Source organism: Cynoglossus semilaevis, chromosome 16 (genome assembly GCF_000523025.1).
Source record: "Cynoglossus semilaevis isolate Cse_v1.0 chromosome 16, Cse_v1.0, whole genome shotgun sequence".
Classification (NCBI taxonomy): Eukaryota; Metazoa; Chordata; class Actinopteri; order Pleuronectiformes; family Cynoglossidae; genus Cynoglossus; species Cynoglossus semilaevis.
The window spans coordinates 12,853,222-12,874,570 of record NC_024322.1 but is presented as its reverse complement, the minus strand read 5'-3'; the positions used below and the strand labels follow the sequence as shown (position 1 = coordinate 12,874,570).

Here is a 21,349-nt window from a genome sequence, read left to right as displayed (position 1 = left end):
ACTTTTTTTTTTTTCTTCTAAAAAGGCTGAATTTGGTACATTCACAGCTGTCATGCCATTTTTAGAAAGCTTCCTGACAAGAGAGAGGGACAGAGAGAGGCTTCAAAGCCAAACATGGAGGCCGCCCATACTTTTCGCAGTCGTGTGTGTACCACAGGTCATACGATGCCTTACCATACCCTCCCAACCCCATCCCCCAAACACCCACATCCTCCAAAACCTAGTCTACCTCACTGCCACTCCACATACCACAGGTCTGTCACTCTGTACTCCACAGACTCCGTGTCAGAAGGTGACCACGAAGAAACTGTGGCCACAGCAGTGAAGCTGGAGAAGCAGACTGGAAACATCTCCACTAGTGTTGGAAGTAACTCATCTCAACTCTCAACACGTTTTAAAAGCCACCGCCAGGGTCCGCGGTGCTGACTAAGATCGCCTGACTCAGGGAAACTACATTTTTGAGTTATACTTTTGTATATTTTCTGTCCTTGACATTTTCTCATATTAATAATTCCATCATTGGGATTGGAGTCGCAAATAAAAACAGGAGTGAAACACAGACCTCGACCTGCTGTTATCTGTCTTTCGGCTCCAACAACAGACAAGTTTTTACAATTACAAAACACAATTAATCATGATTAATTACAATCAATCAATCAATCAATCTTGATTACTCTACAGCTACACTGATACTAATCAGATTATTGAACTGTAATTGCTCTTGCACACACGTATATACATATATACACAGTATACAAATATATAAATATATATATATAAATATATATATATATACACAGTATACAAATATATAAATGTATATATAAATATATATACACATACTGTATATATACATATATACACAGTATACAAATATATAAATATATATACACATATATACACATACTGTATATGTACATATATACACAGTATACAAATATATAAATATATATATATACATACATACATACATACATATATACTGTATATATACAAAAAATATATATTCACTCGTCAGTCCAACATTGTTCTTTTAAAGAAGGCATAACAATTCAGATTATTCTAATATGATTCTCCTAATGCCCTCCGTTGACAGCGTTACTTCAAACCCATAGAGCAGTTCCACCTTAAATCTGCAGCTCTACACCTGCAACCACATGTCTATGGGCCCACTTCATTATAACAGTCTGACTCTTCTATCCTAAGATTTTTAAGACATCATTTTCTGCTCTGATCACCAAAGAAAATGCCTTCAGGGATATGTTGGGTTTTTTTTCCTAAATCCAAGAAGGAGCTTCCAATGCAACGTGCAGTATCTCTGTGCAGTATACACGTGTGATAGCAGTTCAAGGTGAACATTAATCTAAACCCCTCGGTGGCCTTTTACCTGTGTTGAGTGAAAGTGGCAGTCAGTTTGATTTTATCGAACATATAAAACTTTATCCTTTAATCCTATTTAAGATGAAGCCAGAGAGAGAGAGAGAGAGAGAGGCTAAGGTGAGAAAGTGAAGCACAGTTTAGCAGAAAGAAGCAGAAAGAAGTAAGAGTAGCATCAGATATGAACGGGAAGTGACATTTCAAAGGGGCGTTATCTGTTGCGTTGGCACACACACAGGCTTGTTGTAAAGACTCCATTCATCAAACTGTAAGTACGTTTCTTTTTCTTTTTTTCTACCTTTGATTTCAGTGGCCTCAAGTGGACAAACAAGGGAAACTGCTTTTTCTGTGTGGCTGAGACAGCCCCATAGATCTCCTGAATAAGCACAACATTAAAAACCAAAGTTGAACTGTCATTTTTTTTTGTAGATTAAAAAATAAAAAAACAACAGTGCATACTCTCGGTGTGCATCATTATACGTCTCTGCATTAATACTGCTAAGGACATGTATTCTTTCCATCCTTATATCTCCAAGAGAAGTTCCATTGTCACTCACGCTCATTCTAAACCAAACCAAATCTCAATTACAACGCCTTGTAGGCTGTATACGCTTGTATTAACACAGTGAATTTAACCTTGCTTGTTAGGCCTATGTTAGTCCAACTAAAGAGATAACGTTATGCAGGGCAACATACTACCTTTACCTTTTGACTGAGTAGACAGTTCCTTCCAATTCTCTGCCATTTCTGTTCCTTTTTTGTCTTTCTTTAAAAAAAACAACAACAACTTTAGTTTATCAGTACGGTTTCTCCCACTATCTGCTCTCACAGGGATGGCAGTGCACATAATGCTCTCAGCCTTTGGCTCTCACTTGTTTCCCCCGTTAATAAAGTTCTTTGGTTTTGTTCCCGGTGCTGCTGGTCTGCCCTGCATGTCCCCCTGGGCCTTTGCCTGGGTGGGGTTTTTGTCCATAATGGGAGGGCTACATTCATTGGCTGGCGCCCACGGAGGCCGCCCTGCTGGTCACTTGGAGTGGTGCTGTGACACGGCAGCGCCCTGCTGGTGTTTCTGTTCCTGCTGTTTGACCTGCTGTATGATTTCCCGGATCCTCCTCTGTGCAGTCTGTTGCATGACATCACATGGGGGACAATCTGTTAGCTTAGGAATCAAACACTGCAGTGTACGCATGTACTCTGAAGTAGATGGTCAACATGTACACACTGAGTACTAATTGATTTCGTAGGCCTCCTCAGTCAACATCAGAGGACACTAACTGAGACAACGATAAAGACTTCACCAGACCAAACAGTTAGGAGATTTCTAGTGATTGCAACTGTGATGTTTGTACCTGATTGGCATAGAAATGTCCGATGATTTTCACAAAGACCTCGTCATTCTCATCTGGAGTTTGGTCCCGTGGTACGATGACCTCTGCACACGTAAAGTTTTGCAGCTCGGTCACCTGAAAACATTAGTGAGACACGTTTACGACACACTGAACTGGCAGTTGGTGGTGCAAAAAAAATACTGTACAATACAATACCATACCATACTGTACTATACTGTACCATAGTAAACCATTCCATTTACCATACTGTACCATATCATACTATACTATACTATACTAGCCATACTTTTTTGCAACTCCAAGCAGCCACAGTGATTGACTACAGGTGCTCTGCTCTAAGTTATGTGCAGGATTTGTTTTTGTCAATGTTTTCGCTGTTGTTGTAAAAATATTTTGACTGACCGTCTTTCCTCCTTTACCAATGACCCTGCCAGCTGCAGTTGAGGGAACCTTGATGTGCGTCTCCAGTTTGACCTCCTCCTTTGCCGAGAAGAAATTCTCTTCTTTCAGCTTCCCGAATATCCGACCTTGAGCCTGGAACACAGAGAACGGTGTGAGGCAAGGAGAGACTGGGAAAACAGTGACAAACAGAGATCAACTGCTGTTTACCAGAAAACTGTAAAGAGAAAAAAACTTTAGTTTTGGGGGAGTTAAAACCCAAATGAAAATGACAAAAAAAGGGAAAACAAAGTATTTTCTTTAACGTACAGCTCTTCACCGCCGTGGTGTTTTACCTTAAACTGAGCTTCTGGAGTTCCAGTAATAATAACCATCCTTTCAGTGACATCTGGACTCTCAGCTGGAGCGATCTGACAAGCACACAGAAATATCGTTGGTGTCACGCATGAAAAAAAAAGAAAAATAGATAGCATACAGCTGTTGCTCTGTGATAGAAGCAAATCAATGAATCATCTGAAAAAATCGCAAACTGCCCAAATAAAAGTGCTATTCCAGGGATTAAGTGACTAGGGTTCAAGGAGCAGCTGTCTCACCTCTGCAGATGGAGATTCAGGGGCTTTCTGAAATGTTCAGCCCGCGAGTCATCTTCGGAGTTTTTTTTATTTTTTTATTTACTATAAATAACTGACATCCTCAGCTGTGGCCAATGAAGGACTGCTGACTCAGCAAGTACTCACTTCAATCTTAACTCCCAGTTTAACTTGTGTTTATCCACTTCAAATCCTAGATGTTTTCAAGAGAGGTTGCGTTGACCTCGTCCTCCTGTTTCACTGAGGTCAGAATAATGTCGACGCTCCCTTAACTCACCTTAATGGACGCTCCAGCAAAGTGGGCCAGTTCTTTGATGTGCTGGCCCTTTTTGCCGATCAAGGCCCCAACTGCCTGAGTTGGAATAAAGAGGTAGACAACCTCCTGTTCTGGAGCCTGTTGCTGGAAGAAAAGAAAAACCATATTATTCTTTAATCACAGAAGGCAACAGTGAAAAATTCTTGGTTTGTAGAAGAATGTATTTCAAAGTTGAGGCAACATTTTTTTGAGGAGTTCACTTTAAATAAATCATGCTTGGGGTTTTTTTGTTTTTGTTTTTTTTTTTGCTGATACCACAAAGGTTTCTGTAACCAGTTCCCATCTTGTCTGAAACAATTTACCCTAACTCTCATTGAAACACGAAGTTCCCATCTTGTCTGAGACAATTTACAATTTAACTCTCATTTAAACACGGTCACAATATAATAAAAGAGCACACACATGATAAATAAATGACCTGGGGATCACTTGCCTGCCTGTATGTCTACAGATGTCACCACTGAACATCTAGTGTAACAGTGCTGTCTGTCACCTCTGTCCCATTTATGGTGTTGGTTTACTCTTCCTCTGTCTCCTTTTCTCTAATCAAGCGGTGTTAAAACCAATATTCCTGTTCAGGTTTCAGCCACAGTTGTCCAGTCCTGTTCCCTGATTGGTCGCTGTGACCTGAGTCATCATAGGCCGTGGTCAGATTACCAGGCCGCAATGACTAATGTCCATTTTTTGAGCTACAGTGACTCTGAGTGTGAACACACACTCCATGCAGTGTTTCTCCTTTGGACGTGCACATCGTCACTCTGCACTGGCACCGCGGCAAAACCAACGATGACAGAGTGGAATAGCGTTAGCAGCTGCGGTGTGATGTCATTTGTGGATTTGACAGACATGGCACCGAGGCTATGACTGGACTAAAAGGGTAATTCTACAGTTTTATCCACTCTCAACTGTAAGAAGGTCGGCTGTTGGCAGGTGTAAAAATGAACATGCATGTGCCCTGTTCCAACTATACAGCACTGGTGGCTAACACAAGTGGCTAACACAGACCACAGACATATAGAGATAAAACAAATACACAGCGTGTTCAAAACAGAGCATTGTTGGAGCCTAATGGATTATGTCTATTAATTAGCAGTCGAAATGAACGTGTTAGTGCGTGAAATTCATCAGAATAAATTTGTAACACGTTTTAACCCACAAGCAGAATTCATCACAATTAATCACCATTAAATGACAGCGACACTGTGATTAATGACATTAAATATTCTCTTTTTGTGACAGCCGTACCATCGGTATTTCACACTTCATCATCATGCAGACTTAGAACTACTGAAAGTGAACTGCTGATTTGAGGGAACTCACTGAGTGCTGGTGAGGGCTGGGACTTGCTGGAGGAACCCCATACAGGCCACCGAGATGTGAAGAGTGACTCTAATGGTGACATAAAACACATGTAGTACAGATAAATACAAAGTACACACACACACACTCAATCTGACTATGTTGTGTTTTAGTATGTTGCTGTCAACCAAACGTAAAGTTTTTGTTTTTTTTTATTATTATGGATTAAACAAATACATTCTCATGCAATGGCTCATGCCACTTTGGTTTCAAGTCACTGAGCAATAAGTAGAGACTTTGTTTTACAGACAGTCTGACTCATCTGAGAAGATGAGAGGATGGGGGAATTCAAGTTGTTTTAAACTGTGTTCATCATACAGGAAGTCCTGACTCAACCCAGCATTGTTTTTCTTTAAAAAAAAAACAAAACTTAGGGAGAGCATAGTTTATGTCATTGTAAGAAAACCGTTTCCCAAATTATAAAAAGAAAATCTAAAAAAACTAAAATCATATTTATAAAAAAGCCTTTTCCCCCCCATGTTGTTTTTGTGCAGTATTAATTTCACTTACTAAGAATGGGTTGTAACTTGCTGGAGCCATCTGGGGCACTGCACCACGTGGTCCAGCAGCAGGGGGCAGCACCGGCAGACCAGAGGAGAAAATGCCCAGAGCATTAAGATTCAAGCCTGGAATCAAGTTGGCTTGTTGCTGTAGAGAGTACGAACAGAGGAAGAAACTGATGTCAGGTTCAAATAACTAGAAACATCAACAAGGTGTACAACAGCCTCGTTTCATCCTATTTGTTGCCTCCTTCACTTTGCCACCAACCACCTCCTTGTCCTCTGTGACTCCCTCCACTGTCTTTTCCTCCCTGGCAGCTTGAGCCACAACATTCTTTTGTCCAATATATATTACCCATCTCTCCTCAGTGCAGGTCACAACCATCTCAACAATTTGATGATACTGAGAAAATGAATGTGCAGCATGATGCACTGGTAAAACTGTAATATATACATATATTCATCATCAAAACCATATTTTTCTACACCTGTTTTCACGCAATACAAGTCCAATAAATAAACCTCGCTAGATCATGTCAGTTGTCAACAATGACAGTTGTTTCAAAGGAATTCCGCCAATTCCTCAAAATGACAACACCATCCATCGGTAAATTTACTTCACCGCTTTAATGACCGGGACAAGACACGTGGTCTCTTTCCGCGTCCATTTTTTCCTGTAGCAGTTCAATGTAATAGCCAGAAAGTCCCGCTAGATGGCCCTCGGCGCCTACTGTAGAAAGCGAAACAAACAGGTGCCAGAGCAGCTCACACCAGCCAGAACAATCTAACCGCATGCTGTGTGTTAGCTCTTGATGGTTATTTCTAGGCCAATATTCGCGGAATGAAAATAAAGTAGGAAACCATTAAGTGAGCCTGTGTGACAGGAGCGAAGAACTCATGTGTCGTTAATAACAAAGTCCGAAAATAAAGTTCCAGCGCCTCTGGTCAGCATTCATCGCCACTTCGACGTACGACACCTTGTGCAACATCATCGCTGCCTGTCTTGACCTTTCTGTCTGCATCCCCGGTGATGTCATCAGGGCAGCGTGAAAGTGGAGCATCCTACAGATATCAGATGGATGCTGGGAAACGCAGTGTGTTACAACAGGAACACAGACACACACAGCGGGGAAGAGAGCATGAGTCAGAGGCTGTGTGGAACAGACACACACTCACACACACACACGTCCACGGACATAGTGTTCTCAAACAATCCACTCACTGATGAGCTATTCAACGATGGTTTACTCTTATCCATTTACCTAACGCACGACAACGGACATGGCTCTCATCACTGCTCACCGCTGTTCACCTGTCACAGTGTGTGAGTCACCCTGAGATCATAAACCACACGCAACCGCATGCCAGATACAATGGGAGGCGGGGGGGTGGGGTGGGTTGGGGGGTGAACTTACATTTAAAGCAGCAATGTCGTTTTCATAGGCTTCCCTCAGTTTCTTCATGATCAACACCTCGGCTTTACTAATCGCCTCAGGGCTGCCCTTGACAGTGATGGTCCTCTCAGGGTTGTAAATGGTTAAGTCTTTTAACCTGTAAGGGAAGTGGTGCACACAAGTTCACACGCACATCAACAAAAATCAGTAAATACAATTATGGAAAAACAGCTAAAAGAACAGACGCGCCCCTGTCCTGCTCATGTTTTTATTTGAACTTCCTGTTTATCAAACTCAAGTGTTACTAAAAGCTGTTTATCAATACTTAAACCAGCATCATTATTCCTTGATGGTCAGTATAACTCAGATGGACCTACCAACTACAACCTAAATTTAGAATCCAGTGTGAGAACAGGCTAATCAGGAGTTAGCATAGTGAGCCTAAAGCTTCATAAAGTAAAGGAGGCAGAAATTATCCAAATAATAAGCTACATAATCGTAGACAATCCATATCAAAAGAGTCACAGGAAGTACGTGGTTTCATTTCTCTGTCTTTATTTGGCATACAAAGAGAAAACAAAACGGTGTTGCAACTGTCAGTGAAGCTGCAACTGAAACCAAAAGAAGAAGAGGTGTTGAGGTTTGGGATGGGTTAGCTTAGCTAAGCTAACTGAGGGAGGAAACTCTCTTTTCTAATCTGTACATTTTACATGTTTTATATAGATGGCAACAAGCAATAATTTCACAACTCTGTATATCTTGCGAAACATAGGCTTTCATCGTTTGCCAAGGATGATTCTTTGCCGTTACAGTGTTCTTTGAACACAGGTATTGCTAGAGTTCTACAGGAGAGGAAGCTCAGAGCTTTTAACATATGCTTTCATGGATAATTCCGCCGATAGTCAGCCAATTACCTGGGTACAATAGTCTGAGTTGGGAAATGCAGTCTGGTAATATTTCAGTCAGACTATTGATTATTTTAAAAGTCTGCTTTCCACCAACATTTATGTATATGTTTTATATAACCGTCTCCTCTTGGAGTCCTTTCAGTAGCATCCTCCTTTCTCACTGTGTCACTCTCTCATTCCAGTCTCCTGCTCCTTGAGGCTCATTACAATTTCAGAGCTCATCAAGAAGCAGGACTTCATTAGTGTTACATGAACATGAAGGTTGATGAGCAAAAGTTATGAAACGAGTTACAATCGCAACCTCGCGCTCTGGAGTGGAGGAGCTGTAATTAACTCCCCATATTTGTTGTGATGCGCGTTGGTGAAGTGAAACACAAACACAAAGAACGACATTGCACCATGAACTACAAATCACTGTGACTCAGTCTGTTAAACTGCTAACAGTTCAATAAAGTCATTATGAGTATCATTGGTCTTTCACGGGGACTCTGCCGGGTGTGTGTGTGTGTGTGTCTACTGGAAGGATGTGTGAAAGGGGAGGTGACTTACGAGGAGATGGTTATCTTGGTCCCTGTCTCCTCTTCGATCCTCTTTAGGTTGCGTCCATCCTTCCCAATCAGCCGACCAATCAGACTGTTGTGGGCCAGGATTTTCAGAGGGAACTCCTCCGTCCTACACACACAAACACACACACATATACACACGGCTGAGAACAGTGACAATCATTTCTGCTCAGTGTGTGTCTGTGAGTAATGTGCTAACGATGTTGAGGATGTGGTGGGGCCACTTTGTCAGATTCATATGGTTCAAAACCATGTACACAAAAACAGAAAACTAACCGGCAGCCAAGGCGACCGTTCATTCAGCAGGGTGTGGCCCAGGCAGGGTCAACAGTTCAGGTGTTTAGTCAACCTGCTGTGATGTTTGAGCGTAGGATTAATGATTTGACAGGTTGAGCTAAAAAAAGACCAACCGACTGATTTATGGTGCCATTACACTGCACACACACTTCTGATTTCCAGATCAAAGCCAGTAAAACTGAAACTCCTCATACGAGTGATTGAATTGTTCACGCTTATCAGAGCACTGCAAACAAAAACAAAAAAACAAAAAAAAAAAAAAACCAAAGCTGCAACGATTTCATATTTCTGTTTCTATACAAAGCTGCAGGTATAACAAAAGTCATGGTTAGAATCGTAGCATGTCAAAGTCACCCCTCACTCTCACCTGTACTGTATTAGGAATCTTTTATGTGATGAGATATTATCTGTAAAAATGAAATGAAACTTTGGCATTCATGTATTAAAATCCAGCTTAATTTAGATGTAGCCACAGTGTTGTTGGAGGTGTACAGCACCACAGAGCTGTGTGCACTCTACACCAGCCAGCTCAGCCCACGGTCTTGATTCATGATTATGTTTTTGTTTTATCCAGTGGTCAATTACAAATCAACAAACCTATATGTTATACTTGGAGATAATGTTTTGACTTCATACGTGTAGGTGTGCAAAGGGAGACAACAGTACAGTCTGCAGAGTGAGAGTAAAAGATGTGCAGTCGTGTCAAAGTGAAAGATTACGGTGGTGCCGATATTATAACCTCCCTGCATTAGCACACCTGGGTCTGGTCAGGTTATTGCTCTTTCTTCGTAATTGTGCGTGTTGCACTGCAGACTCACGTCTTGGTCTCACTGGCTTCTTTCTCCATGATTTCCTGGATCATGCAGCAGGCAGCGGAGCAGCCCTCTGGTGTTGAGTGGATGGTGATGGCCTTTTCTGCTGCACCTGCATTTTCTTTTCGATGAATGTCCACCCTGAGAGAAAGAGAGATAGAGAGGGCAGACAGGCCGAGATGAAAAACAAAAAAGAAGCGTTAACACAGGGTACAAATAATAATAATAATTTGAGCTCATTAAAAGAAGCGTTAACACAGGGTACAAATAATCCAGTGAGTTTGAGCTCATTTAAATATGGGATTAATATTAACCAGGTCAAAAATGGACATGACGTAAGAATGACTTTTAGTAGCCTACTTAGATTGTGTCTGTTTGGTGACGTTCTTGATAGTTAGCCCCCCCTTTCCAATAATGGCTCCCACAAACTGGGTAGGCACAAGTATGCGTAGAGGAAGGTCGTGCTGTTTCTGACGTGGAACACCGAAGCTTCCCGAGGGTCCGGGCTGAGACGGGCCCTGGTCCCGAGGCGATCGACCCCCACGCCGGATACGGGGACTCTGGGCAGGTGGAGCAGCATCCATGTCCATAATATATGACACGTTAAAGGAGCAGTCGTCAAACTGCTGACCTGACAACTTCTCAATGGCTCTGGAGAGGAGACAGTGGGGAGTAGATGAAAAGGTGATCTCTCATGTACTGAAAACATCAGTGGCACGGTCAACACATTCCCTCCGAATGAGACTTGAGACGAGATCTGAGGGACACGTTGGTTGCACTTCACGATCATGTGACTATCGCCATGACAAAAACCACTGTATTTTTACGTAAACTTCCTCATTCTCACTATTTTCCAGGTGATTGTCTGTGTGAAAACGTCTCGTTCTCACCAACTTCTTAGCGATGGCGTGATTAGAGTCAACACAAGTGGAATATAGGTGTGCTGCAATTAAAAGTGTTGTCTCGCTCTGCTGTTTTTTTGCTGACATGGAATTAACATTCTTGGGCGTTACAATAAACATCTCGCTCTGCTGTTTTTTTGCTGACATCATGGAATTAACGTTCTTGGGCGTTACAATAAACTAGGGTAACCTGGCCCTGCTTTGACCTGAGTGGATTTTTCCATTTAATCCCATAGATACACATAAAGCATACAGACAGGTATGAGAATAACGCTGCCTGTGTCCCAGCCGCACAAGCTCAAGGCTTAAGTCGTGTAACGTTAGCTGCATTAGTGCCAATATTCACACTACTTACACTTTAGCTTCCTCCTTGGTTGCGTACGTAACATTCACCACTGCTGTTTCTGTGTCAGTGTTCACTGTAAATAAAGAAAAAAAGAGAAAGAGAACGAGATGAATCAGGGCCATATTTACACGTGTCCAGCAGCTGTTGTAGGTGGATCAGACACACGCTCCGGTTCCTGTGGTGACCCAGAGAGCCACTTGTCTGCATGAATACATTAGAGTCATCGTCCCGCTGCCACCTCTGAAGCCAGAGCTGCATTACACAATGCACTCTCTGCCACTTGTAGCCTAAACAATGTTTTGGATTTGTGATAAGACCTGCCACTTGTAGCCTAAACAATGTTTTTGATTTGTGATAAGACGGTCAGAGTTCCGTACGGTCAGAAAAATAAACAATTCTGACTTTGATTCTAAAAGGACCTCACATTTTTATTCTTTAATTATTCATTTAAATTATTTTGATTCATCGCTCTTTTTTTCTTTTTGAAATGCCAAAACCAAATATTTTGCTATTTTGGACTGTTGTTCAAATAAAACCAGCAATCAATTATAAATTAGTTTGTGCTCAATTGAGTAACTGATGAATAAATATTGACAGTTTTATTAGCTGTGACCCTTGAGCGAAGGACAAATTGTGTACAAATCTGCTTAGACCCAGATTCTGTGCACAGAATTGCTAAAACCTAATTAGAAGAATGGAAAATTGACATCGCCTCAATATCAGATTTTCACAGGCGGCATTTTGAATTTTTTTTGCCGTAATGTGCTTATGGCCAGCAAATAGTTTCTCTTTTCTTCTGAAGCAAACATTGTATAAAAACAGAAACTCTTATTTATTTGTCTTATTTATGATGTTCTTTCTGGTTCACGAATCCCTCTGTCAGTACAGACTATGACTCAGGGTAATAACATCAATATTAAATTCTGTCTCAGGATCTGTGGAAAAACGAGGCTTCAACCAAGAATCTGATTCATATAAAAGGAGCGAAATAAACTGAATAAACAGAAATCATATGAAAGCAGTGACAGACAAACAGGTAATGTGATTACCTATCACTTCAATTCTAGTAGTGATTTTTAATACTTTATTCATACATTCATTCATCTTTGTGATGCCTTCAGGTTCTCCAGGGAACTGGAGCCAACCAAGCAGTAATAATGCGGTGGAGAGGCACAGTTTGCCAGTCCACTGCAGAGCTACATATAGACACAAACACTCTGACCTATTGTCAATTTACAGTGTTTGATTCACCATGTTGTTGAACTGTGCCGAAAAGAAAAATAAATACGCAGAGAAAACTCCAGGCAAACGCCACACAGAAAGACTGGAATGAAGCTGGAATACAACGACCAAACCTCTGACCTTCTTGCTGTAAAACAGGTCGCCTCACACTTCCTCCACTGTGTGGCCCCTCTGTGACATTAAACTGAACTGGGAAATGTCTGGTTCTATACAAAAATGAAAGTATTGAATTAAGTGTAACAAAATGTAGCCATGCCAGTTTCTTATGCGTAAAAATTAAAGAAAAAAGATGAAATAAAAGCTTTTTTTTAATTTATTTTTTTAAATGTCACTTCAGCATGTGGCCGTTCGCTCTGGGAACAAAGTCCTCAAGGGTTAAAACCAGTGAAAGCTCCCAGCTGGCTTAGAGAGGGCGGATGGGCAGAGCCTGGCGTGGAGCCCCGTCTGGGCGCTGACAGCCAGCCCTGCTGCGACCCGCCTTGCCGCGCTGCGCCCTGCCCCACAGACAGCAGCTTACACTGTGCCACACGGGAATGTGGAGGTTCTCAGAAGAGAGAGGGAAAAAAAAAACTACTGGGCATTTTCACAGAGCTGGACGGACTCTAAGGCTACGACGAGACACCGCGCGTTAGGCAGCGATCTAAGGGATTCTCTGTCACAAAGCAGGACTAAAGGCTGTGCTGATCTCTGGGACAGTACAGATGAACTGCTGTGTTTTACTGCAGCATCACGGAAACTTTAAGTGGAGTCATTTCTGTGCTGGCTTCTCCTTCAGCACCTGTCATGACTACAGCGGGTGGTGGTTGGTCTTGGCTGCTTTGCTGCTCACTGGTCTGACTAATGTGTGTGTGTGTGTGTGTGTGTGCGTGTCTCCGACTGTTTGTTTCTCCTACTATGTGTCTACTACTCACGCATGTGTGTGTGTGTGTGTGTGTGTGTGTAAACAGTTCCTGGGGATAGCTCCGGCGCTTATGACTCTCGACTTTGCGTTCGCTACACACAAACACACACACTCCTTCAGATGAGCAAAAGCTTTACCACAGGCGCCTCCTCTAAACAGATACACACACACACACACACACACTCAAATAGACACACTGCTGATGGACGGCTGCCGTGTCTGCCCACTTCAATCCATACGCTGAGGCCAAAGAGGCGTGTGGCAGAACGCAGCGCTGATTACAGAGGCTGCGTGTGTTTCAGATGCCTGTCTCTCTGAACGCGGCGCACATCTTCACGCACACACACACATGCACACACAAACAGACAGGATGATAAAGGCAGATTTATATGCAGAGATGGGTTATGTTTAGATAATGGGTGTGTGGGGCGGTGGTAATGAGGAAGTCAAGTCACACTGGGAGACCTGACTCACTGGGAGGTCTGCGAGTGTGTGTGGCTCAGTGTGTGTGTGTGTGTGTGTGTGGAGTATTATAAGACGAGCAGTAACCAGGTTCTGTTACCTTGTTCCACGTTTTCTACAGCACCATACTGAGCTAAAAGGCCGTCCAAAACCTGAGGGAAAGGCAAAAGTATGAGTTAGTGCAGGTGATGACGTTGTGAATCAAAAGAAGAAGAAAAAAAAGGAAAAACAGAACTCCACCACATCAGTAAGAAACACTATTAACATTGACAGTACATTTCTGGGTAGCCTACCTAAGAACATTTGTCTGCACAGGTACGTACAGTTCACATATGGATTTAATGTTTGTCAATGTTTCATTTTTATTTTTTCAAATTAGGGGTCTATAAAAGAAGAAATCTTCCCCAACAGCTCAGGACTTTGGGATTATTTATATATATAAATATATAAATATAATAGTTTGACACTTGGTGTAGCAACACAAAAACAGAGGTTACTGTGTGTTGACACATGAGACTCAAAGTAACAACCATGCTGAGCACAACACACACACACACACACACGCACACACACTCTTCAGTCAACAGAGGAGTAAAAGTATAAAGGCTGGTGAGTCATTGTCGGGAAACTGGTTTATGCGCTACCTGATGCTGATCAACTGGGCACCATACACACACAAACAAACACACACACACACACACACACACACACACACACAAACACACAGCTTTCCAGACAAACAACTGACCTCCCACTGTAGATGAGGGGGAATGTTCCGGATCTGGATCTTCCGACTCCTGCAGAGACAAAACACAATGAGTGGGTTTAACAGACCTGGACCACAAAGTGTCTCCATGTCTTTGTCTGTGTCTCTCTGTCCTTCTCTCTCTATCACACACACACACACACACGTGCTTGTGTACATTCAAAGCTGCCACATCAGCAGTCGAATAACTAACCTGGACAGTCGGTTGTTTATTGAACAGTGAGACCGTACAAGCAGTGACGCCACTGACACACATACTGTACGGGAGATCTAGGTGTGTGTCAGTGAGGAAGTGTGCTGCGCAGCAGCTGGTGACTCCCGGTAACACACTCCTACGAGTGTTATTCACTCTTCACACTCTGACAATTACTATCAGCGTGTGAAAGGTGACACCAGCAATACAGATTTCAATGAGGAGTCAGAAATTACGCAGAATTAAAGACAAGTGGAAATTATTTTAACAGAAGTAAAAAAAAAAAAAAAAACGCTATATATTCTCAAATATATGTGTATATATATTTGGGATGACACAGGGGAGTCTACTCGGAAACCAAAATATACGTTAAATGTACATAAGAAAACCTGCAGCAACGTCTTTTTCCTGCACATTTATGTAGTGTCAGTCTGCCATTTAAATGAGTACTTCTGTCAATTGATAAGTTAAAATTCTTCAATTATTACTTTTCTCATTAAAGTACCTGTATGCAGCAAAAATGAGGACATCCTCCATCTATAAAGAACAAGAATCTGCTGCTGTTTTGACTGCAGTGTGTATCAGTAGTTCAATGCAGGTTAAATATATTATGCAGGTGCGTCTGTATACAATATTTATGCTTCGTTCTTGTTCTAAATCTTGAAAACATTGGTACTTCGCTTAAAGCAAAAAGAAATGTTTAAAAATCAGTGTTGACACGATCATAAGGATTTGAACCAGCGTTTAGTCTTTAATCCAAATGTGCACGCATCAAATTGCTGATGAACACACACACACACACACACACACGAGGGAGTGTTCCAGTGACTTTCTGTCGTCTGGGATCCAGGGCGTCCACACAGCCTCTCTGTGCCTCCACAGAGCTTGTCAGCTCAAACAGCAAAGCCACACAAACCGCCTGGTGACCACAAGCTGTTAACAACTACATTAACGTGAGAGAGTCTGACTCTGGAATGAGGCAGGCTGCCTCGTAAAGCAGAGCGGCTGGTGGTGAAGGATAACTGAGGGTATCCTCTCACACCTTGAAAAATATGAGCATACAACTGAAGGTGCGTTACAGAAGAGACTCTGGAGGAACTGGATTTATTTATGAGAGAACGGAACTGTCACATTTTCGAGGAAATCCATATCTGATGAATGCTGTTACTCTGTTAAGTGTCTTTGCTCCAATTTTTAATACAATTTTTTTGGTAAATCAGTGTTCGGTGAAAGTTAAAAGTCTAAAGATCACAGATTTCTGCTTCTGGTAAACTCTGCAACCCAAAATGTTCTGATTCTGGAAAGAATGTTCCTCTGTTTGTCCACTTGTCCACTTCCGCACTAACAGCAAGGAAACATAGTGACACTGCCTTCCACTATTGATGGGCAAAAAAGTACAGTTTGCACTTGTTTTGCCCCCTGCTGGTTCGTTAGTGTGTAGCATACCATTTATTTAACCCTCTTGTTGTCCTCTGCATCTTGTTGTAGAGGATCTGACAAACAATTTTTGTAGGATCTCAATAAACAACAGACACCAGTGGCCTGAATGCCGTCTGTCACTGATGCTGGTTTAAAGCGACTTACACAATGAAAGACCTCTCTTGGCAACTTGCATCCAAACAAGAGTAAAACCAATCAAACTGTCTCTGTGCCATTGAACACACCACCTTTTTCAACACAACCTTCTGTGACCTAACAGCAGCCAATTGCTGAAAAGCATTTCAGGCCAATCCAAAACCTCAAACAGCCACAAACGCTGGCAACCACTAACTGCCCACCGTGGACACTAAAAGCTCCTTTCATTCAACACGGTCTGTTTAAATGGCTGATGGATTTGGAGGACCCCCGTTCTCCATTGTGTTTCCACTGAGTGACTGTAACCTGGAGGTAGACTGTTAAATGCAGTGCCCTTTGTGCAGCAGTGTCAGGTGAGGTCAACGTTTGGATTCCCCAATAGAGGCTGTGAACACATGTCAACTACTATGTCTACTTCTGCATCCACCAGAAAGGCCACTTCATTGTCTGTCATTCTGAAATATGCAGAGGAAACTTCCTGAATGGACATCGCTCGGAAAAAGTGACACTGCCTTCCACCAGTTTTTAAGGTCTCATTCTGAGCATGCCTGTGGTCAAAGGCTGACCAGAAGATCACTGCTCAGTCTGTCTGTCTGTGTCGAGGACATGCTGAGGCCTTCAGTGCCACCCTGGAACATACTGTTGACCACAGTAACGATTGTGTTATCTTGTTGGTACATTATTGTTTCTGACTGTTGTGTCTGTTGTAGTGTTCATAGCTGTTGGTACATTATTGTTTCTGACTGTTGTAGTGTTCATAGCTGAGAAGCAGAATTACAACAAGTTAAAAACTCTGTTGTCCAATTCATGGTTCTTAAAATCCAGGGGTTTTATACCTGTGGGAGGACAGTATCATAATGGCCGCCGTTCAAGAACCCGTCAACAAACCAAGCCATTCCAGTTCTTCCTACAGCGTTTCTATCTGACCAAATACTAAGACTGATAAAATTATATTGAAGAAAATGAATGTTTAAAAATATTCCAAATGCAGACACAAACACTTAAACCATTCTTGAGAATCAGCGTGTTGCCCAATGGCATTAAAGGAGTCAGCTCTTTTTTCTACTGCCACCCTTTATTTTCAGTCCAGTTGAACTCGATGACTTTTCGCAATTACTCCTTTCCCAAAGTCCAAAATTGGCTTCAGTCGAAAATGCATACTGAAGTCGATGGTTACTTAATGTTTGTCGAGTTTAACCAAGCTGTCTTCCACTGGTTTGCAGTGACCTGCCAAGAGAAAAATGAAAGACCTCTTAATTTTGAGGGTGGCCATGTTCATTTGAAAAGCTAATATTTACTGCACCCACCTGCATGAGCTAAGAAATTGTGCACTCACATGGATGCGTACTAATAGGCACATACACCCTGAGCAGTCGAAGGAATTTTAACCTCTGAGAGGGGGCAGCTGGGTGAGAAAGAGGGAATTCAACTTTTGCCAGAAGTTTGCAGAGTTCCTACGGGGGAATCCATGGAACCGCTTTTAACTTCTTTGCTTTCTCTTACTTTGGAATCTAAATTTAAACACCTACCTGGGGCCAGATACTCCATGGTGGTATTTGGATGCACCTATTTTGAATTGTAAGGATACGAGTGATGGAGTTATTTTATTCCATATCAGTTACTTACAATAAAGAAAGTATATTGACCATGCAGTCCCTTTGCTCTTTTGACCTCGAAGGGGAAAATACTGTTCCTAAACGTGGTGGCTTCATAGTGCAGGTCAGTGTTTCCCCAAACGTTTTTTTGAGCCACGGCACATGTATATCAGGAAAAATCCAACGGCACACCACCAAACAAAAATCTCACAAAAAGTATATGTAATGATATTGAATAATTTTCTACTTTAAATGATTCAAATCACAGCCTGTTTAGATGAAGACAACGTGTGCAAAAATGTGTGCTGTAAATTTCCCCGTTGTGGGACAAATAAGGAACTTTTTAAACAGAGGTGTGTTTCATTTATTAGATAACCAAAAGTCAATAGAGGGTTGCACTTAAGTTAAAGAAATCAATATTTTAATGTCTCAGAAAAACCTGACCACAGTGATTCTTTGGGTCAAGGACTGACCTCTTGAGGAAACTCACGAATGACAAAACGGATACGGGAAGTTCTACATTTGAAATTCTATGCACAGCAGAAAACTGACGCCGTTGAAAATTAAAGCTCATCACACCTTCACACCATCAACACGAACAAGAGAACACAAACACAAACCTATTGACAGATAGAGGACACGGCAGCCATGTGATCACACACCTGTTACATTACAGATTCAGCGACAGACTCTCCAGGCAAACCTGATTCTAACATGTGCAGCAATCTGAAGCTGCAGTGGTGATTGCAGTATAATGTGATCATCTTCACTTACAGCACACGAGTGAGCTTCTACTGTTACAGTGAGGCCTTTAAACCAGCAAGTTTGATTACTTTACACCAACTGGAGCTAACTTGCACTAATGCCATTATATAGGTCAGTTTGGCTGGGTCAGCCTTACAGTCTGGTGGTCGTCACACAACAACTACCCACTCACCTAATCTGAATTAACCCACTTTCTAGCTTTGAAACTTAAGCTCTTAAGCATCTAATCGTCCTCAAACCTCTTTGGGGAAGCGGCAAGTCAACAATTTACAGTATCACACATGTTTCCTGCGTCAACAATTGAATTTTAAGTTTTTAAAAAAAAATCCCTGTAGGTGGCATAAATACACCTGCATTTTTTTTACAACAGTGTACCACAATGTCTTGTAGATAGTACTGGATGGACAGAGCTTGGATAAGAACATGGCTGTGAGCACAACACAAGAGCTAATGTTAGCTATGGCAGTCCTGGTACCGATGGTGTAGCCAGCGCACACCTGGTAAACACATGCGACTTCTAAAAATGAAACAGACTCTGTGGTCATTTGTATTTTTTTCTAAAGCAATACAAAAAATATAAAACCAGTGATAAAAAAAAAAGTTTCTTACTGTTTCTTTAAGATTTTTTTAGGCAATATTTTATTGATGTTTTGGTTGGTACAAAAAAGACAAACCAAGAAGTAAATGCACTAACATTTCCTAAGTTTTCTCTTTTCTTTCACACAGAATAAGAAGCATTGTGAAATGGCATCATTTGATCATTCCTTTTTTTTTCCTATTTGGACACCAGAAAGAAGGCAAGAACGTTTCTTTGGCGTGCTGCTAAGTGCTCCTCTAAAGCCACATCCACTTGTTGTGGAGCACAGATAACAGGATTTGCATGTCACGGGCGTTGATGGTTATCTCCCTTCTGCTGCAAATATGTGTTTCTGTTTGTTCAAAGTAGTTACTCTGCTTATGTGTTTCCACTGACGGCTTAAGGTAATGATGTTACTGTGTATTTGAACTATTTTCTGCAAACAATGGAAGCTTCCTCAACTATATGCTGCATGCATATAGTGCTTTGGAAAAATTCATTATTCTGAGTAATGCGAAAAAATCTATTCCATACGTTAATTTAGTACGATCGCCTAGCTAGACAAATTTAACTGAGATTTCATGAATTTAATTCTACCATTTTGAAAAAATCTGATCATCAAAACTTAAATAACTTCACCATTTTGTATCCGTTTGTTGAGCGGAAAATGATTATGATTTCCAAATAAATTACCAGGACTGTATGCTTTTAAACTTAAAAGCATTTGGAATTTCTCTTTGCTCTGACGGTATCTGAATTCAGCAGGGAGCATCTGGATCTACATTAATGGATTAATGTTATCCTTACAGTGATGTGTGTCTCAGTCTACACACATTATCACAACGGTTGTTTCATGGCGGGGAGAGGGAAAACTATGCTGTTATTCCAGGGAATAACAGATAAAGGCACTCCTTCACTCTGTGAACAAAAGCACTCACATTTACAGGGCAATAAAAATGTTCCCGGCGACAGTTTCTGTCACCTGTGCAGTGATTAAACTCCTTTAATCTCCCAGGGATTCCTTCATGGAGAATGCACTCCTTATCATCCTTCGTGATAAGGAAAGAGAAGAGTCACTGCTACTGCTTTTAGTCGCCTGTTCTGGACTGATGCAAAGCTCCTGCTCTGTGTTACTGTTAACAATTCTCTCTCTCTCTTCCAGTCCTCGAAGGGTGAGAACAATTCGTTCACAGCTCAGCCTGCCTGCCGATTCTCTTCATGCTTAAATTCTGCCTTTGGCACTGAGACGCAGAGACTCAGGCTGAGTTTCAGGCAGGTAGACGTGTGTCACAGACTTCCTGTTGACATTTGTCGGGCCCTTACCTTTAGATCACTCTCAGCCGCTTTCTTAGAAAGCTGAGCAGCAAAACACTGCCTGTTGTGTTCAGGAATGTTTTGTTGGTGTTACCAAACAGAGATTATTTCTCAACCCTTCTAGAACAAGTTATGTGATCTGTTTGGTTGTAGAATTCTGACTTTAGCTGCAAACTACAGTTAAACAGATTTTGATACAGGAACCAAACTGGAAACTTTTACTAAAACATTCTTGCCTGAAATATTTTTAAATGTGTTCTGTTATACAAATGGAGTTCTGCTTTTTTTTTTTTTTTTTTGAGAGTGCGCTGTCGTCATGTAAACTAATGCTGACCTACGTCAGTTCTGCAACTGAAGAAGCCTCTTGGACGAGAGGTGAAGCGTCTTCTAGAAAACTAAATCGGTCCAGCACTGCGCTCTACTACACTGCCTCGGATGACTGAGAACAGACGTAGACTTCATGTTTCAATATTGCCACCTTTTACATTTACTGTATTTTCGACTGGTTGACAATTTTATCCACTAAAGTTCTGAACATTAAAATAAGACAAGAAAAAACACAAACAGAGGGCAACATCCCTGCAGTAATCCAAACTTTCTTACGTTTGTCCTTTTGTACTGTACAGTTGTACATTCTTCCTTTCACAATTGACATCCATTTTAAGTTAGGATAAAACTTTTTTTTTAGGTTTTTATTAAATCCCTGAATAAGGAAAAAAAAACAGAACTTATTCAGTAAAGAAGTCTAATGGAATGTGAAAACACAAAAGTTAAATTATGATGTTGAGTCATAGTTATTACAAATGGTTACTTTTTTTATAGTATTTATCGTTGCGATGGAAACAGC

At 41.5% G+C, this 21,349-nt stretch overlaps 1 protein-coding gene across 2 annotated transcripts in view; it reads right to left on the bottom strand.

The window, feature by feature from the left end:
- Nucleotides 1-2,249: 2,249 nt before the first annotated feature.
- The window catches only part of igf2bp2a (insulin-like growth factor 2 mRNA binding protein 2a), a 41,307-nt gene continuing 22,207 nt past the window's right edge, over nucleotides 2,250-21,349 (bottom strand). For both annotated transcript variants that reach the window (XM_008328764.2, XM_025063657.1), the window contains exons 3-16: nucleotides 14,466-14,514; nucleotides 13,818-13,869; nucleotides 11,122-11,185; nucleotides 10,225-10,515; nucleotides 9,871-10,005; nucleotides 8,742-8,864; nucleotides 7,306-7,441; nucleotides 5,901-6,038; nucleotides 5,352-5,420; nucleotides 3,993-4,115; nucleotides 3,461-3,535; nucleotides 3,129-3,260; nucleotides 2,727-2,840; nucleotides 2,250-2,500 (exon numbers count right to left, since the gene is read on the bottom strand). In XM_008328764.2, the coding sequence (XP_008326986.1) occupies nucleotides 2,402-2,500; nucleotides 2,727-2,840; nucleotides 3,129-3,260; nucleotides 3,461-3,535; nucleotides 3,993-4,115; nucleotides 5,352-5,420; nucleotides 5,901-6,038; nucleotides 7,306-7,441; nucleotides 8,742-8,864; nucleotides 9,871-10,005; nucleotides 10,225-10,515; nucleotides 11,122-11,185; nucleotides 13,818-13,869; nucleotides 14,466-14,514 (1,600 nt within the window). In that variant the 3' untranslated portion in view covers nucleotides 2,250-2,401. The remainder of the gene's footprint in view (nucleotides 2,501-2,726; nucleotides 2,841-3,128; nucleotides 3,261-3,460; nucleotides 3,536-3,992; nucleotides 4,116-5,351; nucleotides 5,421-5,900; nucleotides 6,039-7,305; nucleotides 7,442-8,741; nucleotides 8,865-9,870; nucleotides 10,006-10,224; nucleotides 10,516-11,121; nucleotides 11,186-13,817; nucleotides 13,870-14,465; nucleotides 14,515-21,349) is intronic.